General features: G+C 43.4%; 1 protein-coding gene across 2 annotated transcripts; it reads left to right on the top strand.

Annotated features, from left to right (window-relative positions):
- The first annotated feature begins 13 nt into the window (after positions 1-13).
- PBK (PDZ binding kinase) lies at positions 14-9,480 on the top strand. 2 transcript variants are annotated; one of them, XM_076074179.1, is made up of 9 exons: positions 14-370; positions 1,979-2,050; positions 2,559-2,655; positions 3,557-3,699; positions 4,617-4,786; positions 5,635-5,739; positions 6,880-7,009; positions 7,941-8,111; positions 8,726-9,480. In XM_076074179.1, exons 2-9 carry the CDS (start codon positions 1,990-1,992, stop codon positions 8,920-8,922), a joined length of 1,074 nt encoding a protein of 357 aa, XP_075930294.1. In that variant the 5' UTR covers positions 14-370; positions 1,979-1,989; the 3' UTR covers positions 8,923-9,480. The 2 variants fall into 2 exon arrangements, with proteins under 2 accessions (XP_075930294.1, XP_032830197.2); XM_032974306.2 differs by lacking the exon at positions 5,635-5,739 and having other exon boundaries at positions 25-370.
- The last annotated feature ends 4,196 nt before the right edge of the window (positions 9,481-13,676 follow it).

The raw sequence follows: 13,676 nt of genomic DNA, 5'->3' as shown, positions 1-13,676 counted from the left end.
TCCCACCGCGAACGTTACGTGCTGACGTCATTACGCAATCCACAAAAGCCACTCGCCGATTTCTTTAACAAACAAAAAATCGGTTCGCGATTAATCGAGTGATCTCCCTCGCGCGTCTCGTTTGAAACAGCTAAAATTTCGAGAATAAAAATAAGATAGAAGGGGGGGGGGCGGTGAAACAAAAAACGAAATAAAACTTCCCGTCGTGCAACGCGCGGCGTCGAAAAGCGCGGGAGTTTGGCGCTCGCTTTTGCGGCCATTGTAAAACCAACACATCAACAAACATACAACAACGACGACGATAACTCCTCCAACGTTACAGATTACCGCCGCAGCAATACCAGCCGACGTTCGACAACTACGCCGAAACGTAAGAAGCGTGCGCTGCACCCCCATTTGCCCACGCGCAACGCAGAGAGAGGAGCGCGAACGTCGCCGTCGGAGGCGAGATCGCTCAGCGATGAGTCGCCCCGTCGTTCTAAATAACCCCATTGGATTTGTCTGCCATAATAGAAGAGGGTTTTTTTATGGGGGGGGGGGGAGGGTTATATTTGAACTGGATGTTCAAGTGTCTATAAAATGTCGGTCGTTACGGGACTCACCCGTCGCTGCGTATGTACGACGGCCCTTGGGGGCGATCCACTGCTGGATGAGGGCTTCACCACGCCGTGTCGGACGTCGGGGGGGGCAAGTGGCAAACACCGAATGCTGTGGGACCCTTTGATCGTTCTTCACTACGTCGGTCAGCGCGGTCTTAGGGAAGGCGAGGAACATTGTAGTAGAGTTAACTTTTAATATTCAGAGCGCCACGTAACCTATAATAACTCCCCGTTGTGCATGGTGGCCGCCCATCCAAAGCGCTTAACAAACTCAACAACTTCCAAGATTGAGCGCGTTGCGGGTGATTGTTGGTTATGGGTCGTTACTTACTCGTTATTCATAATACAGGTTTTTTTGGGGGGGGGGGGTCAGATCACGTAAATATAAATGTGCCCTTAAACCCGCCACCACCCAAAAAAACCTCTTGTGTTATGCATATTGGTCGCGAAAGCCGACGCGTTAAACTTACTCGTTATTATTCTTAGGTCTTTCGGTAAAGTCACGTAGATAGGTTCAAAGAAAATTACAAACACTCCCGACGTTTCGATCGCAATACAAGCGATCGTCTTTTTCCTGAAGACGACCGCTTGTGTTGCGATCGAAACGTCGGAGTTAAAATTTTTTTTAAACCTATCTACGTGAAAATCTTGACACGTAGATATATATCTACGTGACTTTACCGAAAGACCCAAAGAATATGAATTCCTGTAGTCACGAAAGCTTTAAGTCGAGATTTTTACTCGTTATTGTTTACTAATTGCCCCCTCGTTTACGCATTGTTGTTCAGTAGTTGTCATTGTTCACGCAACGTTCACGAAGTATTGATATTCTTGCTCACTCTTGATACTGTCTTTAATTCACTGCCGATTATATTTGTCCACTGTTACAGGCGTGTCTCGCTTAACGAGCGAGATACGTTACGCGAACATTTCTCGGCGAGCGAAAACTCGCCAAACGAAACATCCTTTTCTCATTTTCAAAGCTGAGCTACGTTTCAGCCCAAAAATGTTCCACTATTGAACAATTTTTTAACTTGAGAAATACAAATTGTTATTTTAAAGTAATAAAACATCAAATGTAACACTTGCCACACATGAAGAACTACAGTGCTTGCAGGTACCTGCCCTCAGACTATGAAACACGTGCTCACTCGGCATAGGAGAGCTCGTAAACAAACAGCTACGGGCTGCCACAGAACGCATTCGATCGATCAGTCACCGCTCGCTATGTGAACATGTTGCCCGTTTTGCGAACAAATTGGTCTAAATTCAAATCGCTCGTCAGAGCGCATTCTCGTAGAAAGAACGCTCGTTAAGCGAGACACGACTATTCACGTATTAATAATACTCGCTTGTTGTCGTTGTGAATTGTGGTGCAGAATCTCCTGGCATGGAGGTGTTGTTTCAGACCCCGAAGAAGAATCCGCGTGTGAAGTCCTTGCATGATGCAGGTGAAGTCAGGGTTGCCGTTGTGCTCACTGGGTTTTCCATACAAATTCTACTGGCAGAGAAACGTGTGGGTTTTCTGTAATTGAGAAGCATTTGTTTTTTGGGAGGAGGGGGGGGAGATGCCATATCGCAGATCCGGTGAATCCACGGTGCATCGCGGAGGTTGTACCAAATGTTCTCGCCAATGTCGCGGATTACAGGGGAAGTTAGGCATATAGCCAGCAGCTAAATTAATTTGTCGTAAATTTGCATTCACTTGAGAGGGAGGGGAGGTAAACACACTTGCTGTGTCAACAGCCGTTATTAACGTTTTCTTTCCTCCAATGTAAAAATGCCCGAATGGCAGTGCAATTTAATTAATTTTGCATTGGAAGTAGAGGGTTGACATCTGCCCTCGTTCATTTAAATTTGACTCATTCTAAATAGACTCATCCTCAATAAATATACAAGGAGAGTGTTTTAATTGACTGTATGAACCAGATGTAACACTGATTGCTGTTGTGATTTTAGGAAAGGGAACACCTGCACCATCAATGGAGATCCCTCCTTCACCATTTATGAAAAAACTGGGCTATGGCACAGGCGTAAATGTGTACCTCTTGAAGCGGTGAGCACTGAAGGTTTCATGTGTGTGAATATATTTAGTTATTTAATTCAATTTTTTTGCTATTTTTCCCAAAAATATTCAATTTGTGTTATTAATAATTTCATGAGAGAAATAATTTCTTCAGAATATCACAGCTGCACACCCTCTGTGTCAGAATGGCCCAGGGATATATTTTGTCATCAGTTGTACCCATAGAATATGATTATTTTAATTGCTTGATTAAACGTTTTTCAATATTTTTATAACTTCAAAACATGTGGTTTATTTGAAATTAATGAGCCTACTCAAGTAGAACTCGATCATTCTATACTTGAATAAGTCGTATAATTGTATTATTTTGTTATATGTATGACTTTCAACATATGTACATACATACGTATTACAATAATTTGGATCTTGATTGAAAGCTTTCGTGACTGCAGGAATTCATACACTTGGGTCGTTGGGTTAAGTCACGTAAATAAATTGACTTGACCGAAATACCCACGAGGATAATAACTTGGATGTTGGACAGGTAGATGTCCAGATTTGTGTAGCTTTGTACCAGGTACGGTGGTATGACATGCTTCTGGGTATTGTGACCAACTTCAAGATTTAGTGCCATAGTTTTTTATACAAACAAGTTTTAGTGTACTTTAACCAAATTCTTCACTTGTAAAATGTATACACTGTAAATATTAAAATATTTATATTTCATCTATAAACTCTGTTGACTATATTTGGGAAAAATGTATCAACATAAAGTAATAAACTGTCATCCAGAGGTTAGGCTACCATATTTTGCTTAGCCTGTACAGGGCATAATTCATTTTTATAAAATTTTAATTGTGAAGTTTGACGCACCTTTTGGCTTAAAAACAATGGTGATATAGATTCTAATAATCTTTTGTGATAATGGCAGCTCTCCGCGAGGTGTCTCTCGTTCCCCGTGGGCCGTAAAGAAGATAAATTCACTGTGTAGAAGTGGCATAATACAAGAATATCAGAAGAGGCTGAAAGAAGAGGCGAAACTCCTGCAGAATCTAAGCCACCCGAACATTGTTGGTGTGTGAAACAACTGTCACCTCTTTCCGTTTTCTAATGTAACTTACTTTTTTTTTAAATTCCGTACAGGAATCCCTAAATTTACTTTACTTACAAAAAAATAATTGTATGCATGTTTTTAAAGTCGAAATTGCTTTTCCCACTAATTTAATACGAAACATTTGGGATGTGTTTCGGACAGTCATTGCAACTTTACTCCGAAACTTAAAATATACACCTTTATCACTTTTCACAATTGAAAAATAACAATAAATATTAACACGATTTAATGATAATTAAATTAAAACAAAAATAATTAACTTTTTCAAAAGATCTGCATGTTGCAATGCGTGGAAATATGTGGAGGCGTTACTGTTGTACTATAGGGATCTCATGGCGTTTGCCGTGTGGAATTTCGTTAACGTGGAAATTGGAATTCGTTAATTGAAAAGTGTCCATAATTTGTCAATTGCGTTAACGCGAAATTACATGAACCGAACGTTCATACATCGAGGGATACCTACCTTTACTGTACTTTTATGCTCCCACGTCGACCCTCCCCACCTTAAGCAATCCACATTGACCGACTTGGTGAATTGTTGTAAAATAGCCCCCTAGGACTTGTACGCTGTGGGAAATCTTTTATCCAGTAGTTTATTGACTAAGGGCTGCACACGAAATTTTAGCCAAGTAATATATATTTTTTGCCAGCATTAACATTTAACACCTGTATTTTATATCTTTTATATATACTAACTTTACAGATTATCATTATATAATTGTATTCATGGTGATTTGGGAAACTGAAAAAGCACCACTAAATTATATTTTACTTTGGGACTGAGAAAAGGAAACATCGCAGTTGAAACTTTGTGCTTTTGTCGTTGCAAGGCCTTGTTTTGTTTCATGGTGAATTATTTGCCGTCCATTCCTCACAGGTTACAGAGCCATGGCTCAGACAAATGATGGTGGTCTAGCCCTTGTCATGGAATATGGGGGTGAGAAGTCCCTCTTTGATATTATTGAAGAGCGACTTGATAATGATCTGGGACCTTTTCCAGCATCTATCATTCTCAAAACAGCACTCGAGATTGCCAAAGGGCTACAGGTACTGTACAGTAAATCTTTAATACAGAATTCGTGGGGGATATATATTCCTGGAGAAAGGCGCGTATATTCAATCTGCGAATATTAATACTTAAAGCTGATGAGGAAAATAGCGTTAGGGGGCAGAAACATGTATTATGTTAAAACATAAACTGTGTATACATTAAACTAAACCCTCGCAATGCGCAAGTTCTTGATTAGCGCGTTTCACATATACAAATTCCCGATTCGCGATCTGCCCAACTCCAGTATTTGGGAGTGTATGTGTCACACCACCAACAATGGGGAGGTGTGCGCATAATTTAACATTTGAAACTGCCTGCGAAGATTAGGCATGCTTGCTCGGCTGCCGACTTAGTCCTCAGTCTCACAGTAATCCCGCTCTGAATTCTCTATTGCGCATTTTTACTTTATACGAATTTACATTTTGGCATGAGCAAATCGACTGAGGTAAGTTAAAAAGAATGCGAATGCAAAACATTGTTTTTAATAATGTGTTATTTATAGTAGTAATTGTTTTTAAACATTTACCATGTCCCCTCTATGTTCACTCGTACCAGCAACGTAACATTTTTCCCACTGGAACAAGGTTTCTGCATTTGCGAATTCAGCATTTGCGAATGTTTTCAAGAACGTAACCCTTGCGGACAGAGAGGGTTTACTGTATATGCATGAATACATACATTGTATAGTGTTCTTTTTTCTTTAACTTCCCTTTAATAATGATTAACCAACAATTACATTTGCAAATATAAACAAACTAGCTGTACTTCCCGGCTTTGCCCGGGACTTGGATCTACCACGCCCGGCCGCCTTTGTCTCCACAGTGGCGATGTTCACACACCACAGCAGTTACTCGTTTTGAGGTTGAGTCGACGTCAGGGAGACCCAGGACCGGTTAAAACAATCGTCACAGGTGGTGGCCGTGAGCGGGAATCGAACTCGGATCGCCTGGTTTGTAGCGCAGCGCGCGAATCGCTCCGCAGTCCCCCCCCCCACACACACAGGATGAAGACAAAATCCCCCGTGTAGCCTGTAGGGGGCAAGTGCTGTTAGCGAGCACCTATGAAGGCCGGCACGGCGCACGAGGTGGTGGGTGGCCAGCACCACGCCCGGCCACCTTTGTCTCCCCAGTGGCGATGTTAACACACCACGCCAGTTACTCGTTTGAGGCTGAGTCGACCTAGTGGAGGCCCAGGACCGGTTTAAATAATCGTCACCGGTGGTGGCCGTGAGCGGGAATCGAACTCGGGTCGCCGTGTTCGATTCTAACTACTACAATAAGTTACGCTTCCAAATGCGCGGGTCACGTGACAGATTTGACGTCACAGTTCGCTTGCCGTGCCAAAAATAAATGCATTATTGAGCTCCCCCCCCAAAAAGTGTATTTTCATAATTTTTGCATGGTGTACAGTTTGGAAAGTACCCACATGGCAAATTTCAAGTTTGTTGCATGTCGGGAAGTACGCTAAACATTTTGAAGAGACACATATATATGGTAGAGGTGGGATGGTGGGGAGGGTAAGAGGGGGTTGGGGGAGGGGTGAAAGGGAGAGGGGGACAAAGAAAACCCTGAAAATAAAATGACATACACGGCTAATGAGCGTTTATCCTGACCCTCCACCGTTCCGAGTTTCGCTACGGCTGACTCCTAGGCCCCCTATTCCAACCAGCTCATTTTCAAACTGTATAAAAGGGGATCACCTGGCTTCGAACTCCTACTCCTTTCCCTTAAGCTTATGACTGAAGTGCGCCATGCCCACATGCGCTTGTAGTGTACTGTGCAATTGTCTCCATGAAGGGGGCTCATGATCCTTCCAGTTGACCAGTATAGTCTTCTTGGCTATGATGTTAAAGGTCTCGAGCAGGGCATGTTGATGTCTCTTTACTGTGCCAGGTTTCATACCCTACAGGGTCTCTTCTACTCACGGGGAGAGATTTGTGCCATACAGGTCATAAAAAAAGCTCGTGATGTTATGGTAAAGTTTTGCAACATCTAGGCAGAATTTGAAGGCGAGGGGATATGTTTGTACCATCCCCAGGGGCCCTTCTCCCTTTTGAAACTAGATGTACTTTTCATGTTTTGTATTTCAGTATTTACACAAAGAAAAGATGCTGCTCCATGCAGATATCAAATCTGCAAACATTGTGATCATGGAGGATTTCCAACAGATCAAACTCTGTGATGTTGGATATGCCATGGCATTGGATGAGAATATGAAATGTAAGAAACCTGTCTTTGCAATGAACGTGTAGCAGATTTACGATTCGGAAAGTGTACAATTATAATGTATGCTGGTTTTACATTTTAAAATGTATGGGCAACATTCATTCGTCATGAATAAATTATACATCCTGTTAACATGCGTAAAATGTGCTAATATCAAAAGACCATGTGCAAGTATTGTCATCCACCAATTTCCAAAACCACTGCCTGTATAAGTGGTTGTGACTGCAAACTGGACCAAATTTGGCCAAATCTGAAATGCATGTACATTAGCGATATCCTACCTCGCATTCACGATCATTAAGATCAGCTTAAATATAATTATTTTACCTAGTCATGTGATTTTCAGCTGGAAACATCCATTTCACTTAATTTAGTATGGTGCTCTTCATATTGTAACGATGCATTGCGAAAAAATATATACATGTGCCTGCTGCTACAAAACTTTAGAAGTTGTCATGCATGTTTCAGCCAAATGATCTGCAAGTCTTATTGTAGTATATTCTACAACATGAATACCAAAAAGGTTGCTCTCAAAATATTTTTTCTTGGCAAGGCCAATACTGTTGTATAATTAAATAATAATTGTACGAAATTAGTAGTTGCGTCAAAGGTCCCTTTGGATAATTCGATTTAGTTAACTGTTGCCTGTATGCAGATCACACAAGTTAATTAAAATTATAATCAAATCCAATAATTATTTGTTAGGTTTTGTTAGACACATCATGGTAACATGCTTTTGTAATGAAGTGTAGAATCATTGAAGGATATTCCTGAGCTAAATAGTAGTGGAATGCATTGTCGGGTGCAGGCTTATAGGGGCAGCTGAACACTCTTAAGGATTTTAATATTTCCTACATTGGTATGACTGCTCTAACATCAAAGTTGTATTGCAATTGCATTATTAAGAACATGTCTGTTTGTTCAGTGAAAAACAAGGAAGACACTTATGTTGGTACAGAGCCCTGGAAGCCAAAGGAGGCTCTAATAGGTGGTGTCATCACAGACAGAGCTGACATCTTTGCTTATGGCCTCACTCTGTGGGAAATGATGAGCCTGCAGATTCCACATGTAGTCATCCTTGATGAGGACAGTGAAGGTAAGGATATTCTTCTGGGTATCAGTGTTTTGTGTGCAATGTATACTTGGGAAAATGTGTGTTATTGTAGCTAATGATGTTTTAATAATGTCATGTCAGTTTCCACTTGATAATTTGTAAAATACTACTGACCTCCACCTTGAAATGTGTGCATTATGTTCAAGATTTGTATCCACCTTAATCCTGGTGAGCAGTTAAATTATTTCAGTTCCTTTCACTTTATTGTGGTAAAATGTATTTTTTTAATGAACTAACTCATGCTCATCCAAGTGAGAAGTGCTATATCATGTGCATCCACGCATTAACTTATGTACCATTCAATCCAACATGCATTACTCATGCCACATCTTTGTAAAAACTAAGTTGTTCTATAATCACCTGTGTGAATGTAAACTTACTGTCCTCATAATTTTAATGGTAATATCAGACAGCCATTTGAGCTAGCTCGCAGATATAATTTAGGTGTGTACAGCTTGTTACGCTTGATGTCCGACTTTTAGCTCCAAGTGCTGGGGGCTTCTGAAAGCACTTGGGGAACTATACAGCACAACCACGAAAATGTAAACAGCAGTTGATATATTTTTTTCTAATTATTTGTGATGGATTTTGGACAGAGGAGTACAATGAGAACAGCTTTGATGATGAAGAGTACTATGCTGCCCTGGGTTCACGGCCTGCTCTCAACATGGAGGAGCTGGATGAGAGCTATGCTCGCGTCATTGATCTGTTCGTAGCATGCACCGATGAGGACCCGCAGAAGCGTCCCTCTGCCGAGAATATTGTTCGCATGCTCCAAGAGGAACTCTCATGAGCTCGCTGTTTCATGCTGCACCAGAGTAGGAGAGGTCTTAAGTGATTCTAGCAACTGCAGAGCTTGAAGAGTTTGCTATTGATTATCTTTCCATTTTTTCTATACCGCAGTATGCAGTCTTCTACTGCAGAGCAGGAAGTATTCAGTAGTGGCCTGCTTTATATTGGTATATATTGCAATGTTTAAGTGAAACATTGTGACTTAAATTTTACATTTTTGTTCTCAACTGCTGCTTCATATTGTAATGCAAAATGTTGTCACATTGCATTTTTTTGGGTGCAGTGGTTTGTACACTGTGCTATGAACCCAGTAACCTTGGTTTAATTTCTGGTCATCGCTAACATTGGCGAGTGATCTCTGAACCAGTTTTGACATTCAATTCGCATTGACCAGAGTGGTGAAGTATGATCCATCAACTCCTATAAGCCACATGGTGTGGGGAAATCTTTCCTCAACAAGGGATTGACTAAAGAGTTTGACTGTGTATACTGTATTTCTTGCAGAATTTTTTATTATACTCATTGTAAAATCGCATATTAAAATTCATTTGCAAAGCTGTATTGTTTACAGAATGTATCGCTATTCGTGTGTGCCTCGTCAATTAACATAAGTGTTAAAGTTATTACAATTTTCCGTAGAATAATACGAAGTAATGCATCTAGTGGAGTGTTAGCAATTTTCATGTGTTTGGGCAACCAATAAAGGCGATGTGCAGTTGTCGGGGAGGCTGACCCCCGGCTCCTCACTCACGTGGGATCCGCTGCTCCCCTCTTCCGTGTCCTGGGGAGGGTTACTGCTCACCGACTTCCCCCCCCCCTTCGCCGCGACCCCTCGGGGCATGATTCGCGGCTGGCGCTTAGCCACATGGGGTCAATTTACACAATCTCTGCGCACACTCACACCCACTCACTCGAAATCCGACGTCGCTCCTCTCCCGTGCCGCGCACCAATCACGCTCGCGGGACTGGGGGTCGGGGGTCAGAGGGCAGGGACGTCACTCGCACACGCGCAGCCGATTGGGAGGTTGTCTCGGAGATTTATTTAAAGGGCTGTATGAACAAACTCACGGGTACGCCGCCCGTTCGCCTCACGCACACGCTAAACACAAGGGCGTATGGGTAATCTTACGTGCCCCTGTACGAGTCCGCCGCCGCCGCTCACCACACGATAACCACGAGCTACACGCATGGGCGAGCGCAAACACGTGTGTAAATACACACACGCACAAACAGGGTACAACGACGCACACAACCATGTGCCCGTTCCACCCTCGCAGAAACCACACGCCAAGGTTTATTGATCACCAACAGTTTATTCTCAGCAAGTCCGAGGCTAAATTACCCGAGTCAGTTTGAGTCAGCAGGGCAGGTCTAACCTATCTCCCGATGGTCTAAGACGCGCTCTGTCCCGCCTCTTTCGAATCACTCCTAGGAAAATCTCACAATGGCCTCAATCTCTCACTCTCGGGTACTCACGGTTCGACTCGTACGGAGCTGCAGGGTCAGATCCTCGCTGCACTTCGGGTCGTCACACGGACGTTCGAGTGGCTGGGAAGTTGACGGCCCCGAGCGCTGGCTTGAGTAGAACACGAACTAACTCTATCCCTACCTTCTCTCTTTTTATTGTCCTCTACATCAAAGATAAATCGGCGCTGATCCGCTGGCCTCCCGTCCAATCAGGTGGCTCGGATTTCCCGCCACTCTCCCCGGACCGGTGCTCTCTCAGACGTCCGCTTTTCACCCTCTAAACAAGTGCATCTGTCCTACCAATCAGATGACCGGCCCTGTTTTTCCCACCGTTCGTGACTCCGTACCACCCCCTACCTGCCTGCTGACCCGTGTGTGTTGGGGGTGTTTTCTATCCGCGGTGGCTCAGCAGCCCCGTCGTGACCACGTGATTACACCCCAAGTCACGGCGCCGCGGTGCGAGTTAGCCTCGGGGGAGGTCGCCCAATTCCCTGGTCGCAGGAAACCGTGAAGTTTGGTCCCATGAGAGGGCTTCTGGGTGAAAACCTGTCGGCCAGGTGACCTCCCCTCGGGGCTCTATGCGAGGGTGTGTGTTCATGTGGGGACACTATGTGGGGGTGTGTGTGTTCATGTGGGGGCTCTGGGGGTGTGTGTTCATGTGGGGGCTCTATGTGGGTGTGTGTGTGTTCATGTGGGGGCTCTATGTGGGTGTGTGTGTGTTCATGTGGGGGCTCTGTGGGGGTGTGTGTGTGTTCATGTGGGGGCTCTATGTGGGTGTGTGTGTTCATGTGGGGGCTCTATGTGGGGGTGTGTGTGTTCATGTGGGGGCTCTATGTGGGTGTGTGTGTGTTCATGTGGGGGCTCTATGTGGGTGTGTGTGTGTTCACGTGGGGGCTCTGTGGGGGTGTGTGTGTGTTCATGTGGGGGCTCTATGTGGGTGTGTGTGTTCATGTGGGGGCTCTGTGGGGGTGTGTGTGTTCATGTGGGGGTGTGTGTGTGTTCATGTGGGGGCTCTATGTGGGGGTGTGTGTGTGTTCATGTGGGGGTGTGTGTGTTCATGTGGGGGCTCTGGGGGTGTGTGTGTGTTCATGTGGGGGTTTTGTGGGTGTGTGTGTGTGTTCATGTGGGGGCTCTATGTGGGGGGGTGTGTGTGTTCATGTGGGGGCTCTGTGTGTGTTCATGCGGGGGCTTTGTGTGTGTGTTTATGTGGGGGGGGTGTGTTCATGCGGGGGCTCTATGTGGGTGTGTTCATGTGGGCGCTCTATGTGGGGTGTGTGTTCATGTGGGGGCTCTTATGTGGGGGGGGGGGTGTGTTCATGTGGGGGGGTGTGTGTGTTCACGTGGGGGGTGGTGAGGGAAGAGCAGCGTCGGCCCCGTCGCTCGGAGGTGGCGGCGTCGCGGCCACGGAGTGGTCAGGACGGCCTCGCTGCTGCTGCTGCGGCATCGCAGTGGCAGGCACGGTCCGACGGAGCTGCTTCGTTGATGTGGCACCACACAGTCTTGGTGACTTAAAGAAGAACCATGTCACCAACTGGTGACCCCCAAAGGTCTTACCAGTTTGAACAAGCTGCAGGTTACATGTCATTCATTATTTATGTTTTGAGAAGATAAAAAATTGCTGCTGGTGTAGGTTATATATCATTTGCCTCCCCCAGAAAAAAAATATATAGAAACCTTATTTAACCTGTGTTGCCTCTGCAATTTTAGATACGACTATTTAGGCACTACATTCAAACGGTATCCTAAGCCTGGATTGGATCAATTTAACATTGAATTGAAATTGAATGCCTGTGCACCTCGTTGAATATAAATCGTCTATGCTTTGAAACCTGAAAATGTGCTTTTTGAAAAACCATTTTGCAATGACTTGGGTAACATGGTTTGCAATGTTTCAGTACAAACTGCAGGACCTACAGGAATGAAAATAACAGCGAGATAACTTTGCATTTATCATTTATGCATAGAAGTTTTATATAAAATATTTACGTGCACATACCACTTCTGAAAGACATTTCTATTCCTCTTATATGGTCTTGATGTAATTTGTAATTATATGTATTAGCCAGTAGAGGGCATCATAACAGAAAGAAATGAGTAATTTAAACATGATATGAGGGTCTATGAGACAAGTCGACAGTCACATAGCTTTTATAACAATATATAATTGGAAGAATGTGGTAGACTGTTTTTCCTATTTTTTACACTCTTTTCTACCTAATGCCAAATCCTTGGTTGTTGCAATGCACATGTCAAGTCGGCTACATGGGTGTAGTATGAGTTGATCTTCCACAACTGCATGGTTTGGCTCGATCGTATGGTTGTGAGTTCAAATTCTGGTTTTGAACTTATTCAAGCCAATTACCACTCCGGTGAATAAAATGAGTCGTCTTATGTAGAGACAGGCCCACACCATAGGAATAATTTCCTTTTCTGGCTAAGTGCTGATAATGGAGATAACTACCGTTATATGGTTTTTCAGTCTAGTGAATATGACAACCGTGAAACTTGGTGTTGCCAGATAAGAAACAAGCCTCTACATTGACAGACAAAATTCAGCAGCAATATCTAAGTTTCTGGATTTATAAGAAAAACATTGCTTCATGCAGAACTAATACATATCCAGCTGCCCTGGGCAAATCATTGAGCAAGCCAGTGACGTCGATTGCCCATTTCAGCTGGTTTTGCTATCTTGGTGGAGCAGATATGATCCGGTGTTAGTGTGTGTTCCTGGGTCTGTTTACAACTCCATTGGGATTAGACAGATTGGCTGCTAATCATCTAGTTATGGCTCATTCCTCCCCCCAGCTTGAAAATAGGCTCAAAAGTACGTGTAAGGCAACGTGATTACGCTTGGCACGATTTGGAATGTCCATGTAAACATGTATTTCCAGTATTTCACACGCTTGGTTACATAATTCCTACGATTGAAAACCCTGTTTATACGATTATCCAGTAAATTGCAATGTAGTTTTGGACATTGTGTGTAAGTGCAACTTTATTGTGGGTTTGACCATGGCAGCTGTTCGCATGTGGGTAATTCGGGCTTTCTGGGCCATGCATTACTAGCCAATTTCAGTGTGGATTTATTAAGCTCAATCGTTTGCAAATGTGGCCTCTCAATCCTCTGAAATAGCCAAATCACCACAGACTGAAGTATAATTTTCAACTACAGCAATAATCAAAAGTAAGTTTTATATATTTTAAATATATATAATTTCTACTATATTTGAAATGTACTGCTGCCTTAAGTTCTATATACTTAATGGAATGGCAGTACATAATCTATAG

This window comes from Petromyzon marinus, chromosome 3, assembly GCF_048934315.1.
Source record: "Petromyzon marinus isolate PM22_M1 ecotype Great Lakes invasive population chromosome 3, UKy_Petmar_22M1.pri1.0, whole genome shotgun sequence".
Taxonomy (NCBI): domain Eukaryota; kingdom Metazoa; phylum Chordata; class Hyperoartia; order Petromyzontiformes; family Petromyzontidae; genus Petromyzon; species Petromyzon marinus.
Note: the sequence above shows the minus strand (reverse complement) of the source record. Positions and strands in the feature narration are given on the sequence as shown.

Excerpts from the sequence above, each read along its gene's own strand:
- PBK (XM_076074179.1), top strand. The coding sequence starts at position 1,990 with ATGGAGGTGTTGTTTCAGACCCCGAAGAAGAATCCGCGTGTGAAGTCC. Across the intron at positions 2,051-2,558 it reads GAAGTCCTTGCATGATGCAG|GAAAGGGAACACCTGCACCA; the intron begins GTGAAGTCAGGG and ends TTGTGATTTTAG. Across the intron at positions 4,787-5,634 it reads AGATTGCCAAAGGGCTACAG|CAGTTACTCGTTTTGAGGTT; the intron begins GTACTGTACAGT and ends CACACACCACAG.